The 4,727-nt window shown below is 39.6% G+C and overlaps 2 protein-coding genes across 2 annotated transcripts; one reads left to right on the top strand and one right to left on the bottom strand.

Annotated features, from left to right (window-relative positions):
* Window positions 1–2,930, top strand: LOC108863419 (aldehyde dehydrogenase family 3 member H1). Its single transcript, XM_018637840.2, has 10 exons — window positions 1–319; window positions 813–881; window positions 964–1,060; window positions 1,152–1,358; window positions 1,445–1,560; window positions 1,679–1,783; window positions 1,862–2,034; window positions 2,110–2,200; window positions 2,291–2,440; window positions 2,540–2,930. The coding sequence occupies exons 1-10, from the start codon at window positions 113–115 to the stop codon at window positions 2,771–2,773; spliced, it is 1,449 nt and encodes a 482-aa protein (XP_018493342.2). The 5' UTR covers window positions 1–112; the 3' UTR covers window positions 2,774–2,930.
* On the bottom strand, window positions 2,898–4,581 carry LOC108856681 (protein psi1). Its single transcript, XM_018630541.2, has 3 exons — window positions 4,172–4,581; window positions 3,569–3,969; window positions 2,898–3,483 (listed from the first exon to the last, which is right to left on the bottom strand). The coding sequence occupies exons 1-3, from the start codon at window positions 4,394–4,396 to the stop codon at window positions 3,033–3,035; spliced, it is 1,077 nt and encodes a 358-aa protein (XP_018486043.1). The 5' UTR covers window positions 4,397–4,581; the 3' UTR covers window positions 2,898–3,032.
* Window positions 4,582–4,727: the final 146 nt, after the last annotated feature.

The following is a 4,727-nucleotide window of genomic DNA, read 5'->3' as shown; positions in this document are numbered from 1 at the left end:
TTTAAATAATAACAGGGAGCAAACGTCAAAAAGAAAAAAAAACAATCCATCTTCTCTAGGAAACCGTGCTCAATCTTTGCCCGTGTGTTTTGCTTACGTAAGCGTCAACGTCATGGTGAAACTCTTCCAAGCAGCCGATGCGACCGATTTGGTGACGGAGCTCCGTCGGAGCTTCGATGCGGGAGTCACTCGCGGTTACGAGTGGAGAGTCGCTCAGCTCAAGAAGCTACTCTTGATCTGCGATAACCACGAGTCTGAGATCGTCTCCGCTCTCCACGACGATCTCGGCAAGCCTGAGCTCGAGTCTTCCGTCTATGAGGTCTCTCAAAACGCTTTTAATGATTTCTCGCAGTTTTGTTTAGAATTTCTAAAGTCAAAAAATAAAATTGGAATCTAATTTTCAAATTAGAGATTTCGTTCTGATTATCATACTTGTGGTCGGTCACTGATCATGATGTTTCTGATGAATTAGAGAATTGGATGTTATAGAGAATCAACAGGTAAACTTTAAGGCCTGGAACCAATAGTAGTGAAGAGAAAAAAAAAATATTTGGTCAGGTGTTGTTGAAAGCAATACGCATTTAATGTTTGCTCATGCTACTTACTTGTTGACCTTAAAAAACAATTATTTCAATCAACCAACCTATGTTTTCATTGGGATCCGATTTACACATATTTTCCTTAAATTCCTTTAGAGCTGACCTTTCTCATTTAAACAAAAATTGTCAGTGAGTTTGATAGCTTTCTATTCCTGTCATGTGTTTGTTGTTGTTTTTTTTTTTTTTAATTATGATGATTAATTAATTATGCAGGTAGCTCTACTGAGAAACTCTATCAACTTAGCTCTTAAGCAGTTAAAAGACTGGATGGCACCAGATAAGGTGGTGAAATTTGCAGAGTTTTGGTTTTCAAATTTGTTGTTTAAACCCACTAATCATTATTAATACTCTTTTACTTTTTCAGGCTAAGACTTCTCTAACAACATTTCCTGCATCAGCCGAAATTGTGTCTGAGCCTCTTGGAGTTGTGCTTGTGATCTCTGCCTGGAATTATCCCTTTCGTATGTTTAAAACAATGCCTGGTTGATTTTGTATTTTTTTTTTTACCCATTTCATATGCCTTCCTTCTGACAATTACTTGTTTCTTGCAAGTGTTGTCTATTGATCCTGTTATTGGTGCGATATCTGCTGGGAATGCTGTTGTCTTAAAGCCTTCAGAACTGGCTCCAGCTTCATCCTCTCTGCTTGCAAAGTTACTGGAACAGTATCTAGATTCTTCTGCAGTGAGAGTTGTTGAAGGGGCTGTTCCTGAAACAACTCTGCTGCTGGAGCAAAAGTGGGACAAAATATTCTACACAGGTTTTGGCTTAAATCTGTTCCCTTTCCAAGTCTAATATACAGTGAATTATTTCAGTTGACTAAATGTTCCACTCTTGCTTGGTTAGGTAGTTCAAGAATTGGGCGTATCATAATGATGGCAGCTGCAAAACATCTCACGCCGGTTGTCCTGGAGCTTGGAGGAAAATCTCCTGTTGTCATAGACTCAGATACCAATCTGAAAGTACTTAAACACTCCTTCATCCTGTGACTTCTTTAATCTAGAGGCATGCATTTCCTTGTTTTAGTGGCTAATGTATTTTCCTGAAAGTGATATATTATTCTTTTTTTTTGTCTACAAGATTACTGTCAAGCGGATAATTGCAGGCAAATGGGGTTGCAACAATGGACAGGCATGTATTTCTCCAGACTACATCCTGACGACAAAAGAATTTTCTCCAAAAGTGGTACGGTGAAGAAACTTAAAGATTGATTTTTGCTGCACTTTTTTTTTATTTGACCTCTCTCTCTTTTCTCTTTCCAAGGTTGATGCAATGAAGCAAGAACTGGAGGCATTTTATGGGAAGAACCCTATGGAGTCTAAAGATATGTCACGAATTGTAAACTCGAATCACTTTGATCGCCTGTCTAAGATGTTAGAGGAGAATGAAGTTTCTGACAAAATCGTCTATGGGGGTCAAAAGAACAGAGACAAGCTGTGAGCTCCTCATTATATTCGACGATGGATGACAGCATTTGCCTTTTTTCTAATCTTTTTCCCTCCATCCTTTAGGAAAATTGCTCCAACAATCTTGGTCGACGTGCCATTAGATTCTCAGATCATGAGTGAAGAAATATTTGGCCCTCTCCTTCCAATCATCACGGTGAGACCCATTTGCCAATCTATCAAGGCTCTGCTTCACTCAATTATGTTTTGAAAGGCATATTTTAACGATCTCTTTTGTTCCGCACAGCTCAACAACATGGAAGAGATTTTTGACGTGATTCGTTCTCGACCTAAGCCACTTGCTGCATATTTGTTTACCCAAAACCAGAAGCTGAAAGAGAGATTTGCCATGACAGTTTCTGCTGGAGGCATAGTGTTCAACGACATAGCTGTTCATGTAAAAAACAAGAGCTCTATCCAAGCTAAACACATGCAATGCTTTATCATTATAAGAATACTGTATTAACATCCTAAACATATCCAATTTATTGTGCAGCTTGCAGTTCCCACATTGCCATTTGGAGGAGTTGGTGAAAGTGGAATGGGTTCTTACCATGGTAAGTTCTCATTTGATGCTTTTAGTCACAAGAAGGCTGTTCTCTACAAAAGCTTTATAGGTGATGCAGCAATCAGGTATCCACCCTACTCCACAGGAAAGCTTAGATTGTTAAAGGCCCTTGTCAATAGCAATATAGTCGAAATATTCAGAGTCCTTTTAGGTTTATCTTAAAAGGTTGAAGATTAAAGGACTACTACTACACACACATACATTCCCCTTTGTATCTTACTTTCTTGGTTTTCCTGATATGGAATTTGGTTTGTTATATATGTTTTTGGTGTTGATGAATATTGAAAGTCTATAAATAAAAGTGGTTTCTTCGTTTCAACTTGGTTGTTTACAAACTTAGAACAAAAGTAAAGAGCTGCGTTATCTAACCATGTTGTTAAAGCCTCCCCTAATAAAAAAGGGAAAGAAAAAGCAAACACGATCAAGAAGAGTCTTGTTGAAGAATGCTCTGAATCTCTGCCCTTTGACCATCTGTAAGTTGCTGTGGGAACTTAGTCCGAAACCGAACTCTCAAATCTCCTCTCTTCTTCCCTTTCTCCTTGGTGTTTGGCATACCTTTGCCTTCAATCGCTGTGACATATCCAGGGTGAATAACATCTTTTATCTTCAAACTCATCTTGTCACCATCAGGCAAGGCAACGCAGAACTCGAATCCCGTTAAAGCTTCGAGCAGAGAGACTTCCACCTCCATTTCAAGGTCATCTCCTTCTCTTTTAAACACCTCATGCTCTTTCTCGACTATGACGAATGTCAAATCAGCCGGTACACTCCCCATCGCTTCGTTTCCTTTTCCTTCGAATGTTACTTTGGTTCCTTCTTTCCACCCTGGCTTCACTTTTATTTCCACCGTCTCTTCCTCCTCGCTCAGTTGCCTACACAACAACAATCAAAATTAAAAGCTTAGTTGTTTCCAAGGGAACCCGAAGTTGAGTTTTGTCTTTAGTCAAAAAAGCAAACCCTGAGGTTGTAATCACATCTCTCTTGATCTTAATCTTCTTAGTGCAACCGTTGCATAGCTCCTCGAGCGTGCAGCTTAGTTTCTTCTCCGTTGCTTGAGGTTTAGCCACTTTGGCCGATGAGCTCGAGTACAAGATTGGGTTTGCTAAGCTCCTCGGAACCGTGGTCGTCGATCTCATAAGTGTCGGCACGAATCCATTTGAATCCGTCTTGTTCCTCCCTATAAAAGATAAACTCCGCATTGTGAGATTCGGGTTCGTCGTGGCCGTGTTCTGGCTACAACTTCTTGAAAAAGCTGATGACGCCTTCTTTGTCCCCACGCTGTTGTCGAATCTATAGCTACGAACCTTGCAAAAATTCGCACCAGCTTCCACCTTGTTAGCCACCGACGACTTCGCTTCCTAAGATAAAAAAGTATCACCACCTTATGTCAATGACATGAATCTTTTTCGGACAAGGATTAAGAGTAGGTTAAACTAGTGGTCCTCTCTCATGACTTCTCGCATTCTCTAACCATTACAGATCCAAAAAATATATATTCCATTCATCTACCCAAAACTTTGAAACAGTTATGTATATATGTGAATTGTAATATCATTTTACCTGGAAACGGAAGGCGTTTGGATCATCAGGGACGTTGAAAATCTGTTCTTCATGACGTTTGGATTTGGTGCGGGGCTTTCGTTCGTGTTTGCTGGCCTTATGGGTATGGTTAGGCTTTTCACGAGGCAAAACTCTTGAGATTGCTCGGAAAAGTTTAAAGAAATCACGGAGGAGAAAGCTTCGTTTCTTTGTCGAAGGCTGAGCCATCCCTTGTGTTGCCGCCATTCACGGCGAAGAGAGGAGAGAGAGAGAGAGAGAGAGAAAGATGAGACGTTTTTGTGTTTGTGTTTGTGAGAGATGGACGGATAGAAGAAATGCACAGAACTGTAAATGTTTTCTTTTTCCGTTACTTCCTTTTTTAGATCAAAGTATTTTGACTTTGAACGGAAACAGGTAGAGAAACATATCTTGAAACGCTTACGTGATCGATCATCTAATTATTAAATGGAAGTTTGAATATTACTTTTTTCCACTTATACATCTCAAAATAACGCGTAGCTGTAGTATTTGCTACTTTCCCACATTATAAAGTGAAAAGTTTGACTTTTATTAAATG

The sequence above is a fragment of the Raphanus sativus genome, chromosome 5, assembly GCF_000801105.2.
Source record: "Raphanus sativus cultivar WK10039 chromosome 5, ASM80110v3, whole genome shotgun sequence".
Classification (NCBI taxonomy): domain Eukaryota; kingdom Viridiplantae; phylum Streptophyta; class Magnoliopsida; order Brassicales; family Brassicaceae; genus Raphanus; species Raphanus sativus.
The sequence above is the reverse complement of the archived record's forward strand: the minus strand, read 5'-3'. Positions and strand labels throughout refer to the sequence as shown.

Excerpts from the sequence above, each read along its gene's own strand:
- LOC108863419 (XM_018637840.2), top strand. The coding sequence starts at position 113 with ATGGTGAAACTCTTCCAAGCAGCCGATGCGACCGATTTGGTGACGGAG. Across the intron at positions 1,061-1,151 it reads TGCCTGGAATTATCCCTTTC|TGTTGTCTATTGATCCTGTT; the intron begins GTATGTTTAAAA and ends GTTTCTTGCAAG. Across the intron at positions 1,561-1,678 it reads ACTCAGATACCAATCTGAAA|ATTACTGTCAAGCGGATAAT; the intron begins GTACTTAAACAC and ends TTTGTCTACAAG.
- LOC108856681 (XM_018630541.2), bottom strand. The coding sequence starts at position 4,396 with ATGGCGGCAACACAAGGGATGGCTCAGCCTTCGACAAAGAAACGAAGC. Across the intron at positions 3,970-4,171 it reads CAAACGCCTTCCGTTTCCAG|GAAGCGAAGTCGTCGGTGGC; the intron begins GTAAAATGATAT and ends TTTTTATCTTAG. Across the intron at positions 3,484-3,568 it reads GATGTGATTACAACCTCAGG|GCAACTGAGCGAGGAGGAAG; the intron begins GTTTGCTTTTTT and ends GTTGTTGTGTAG.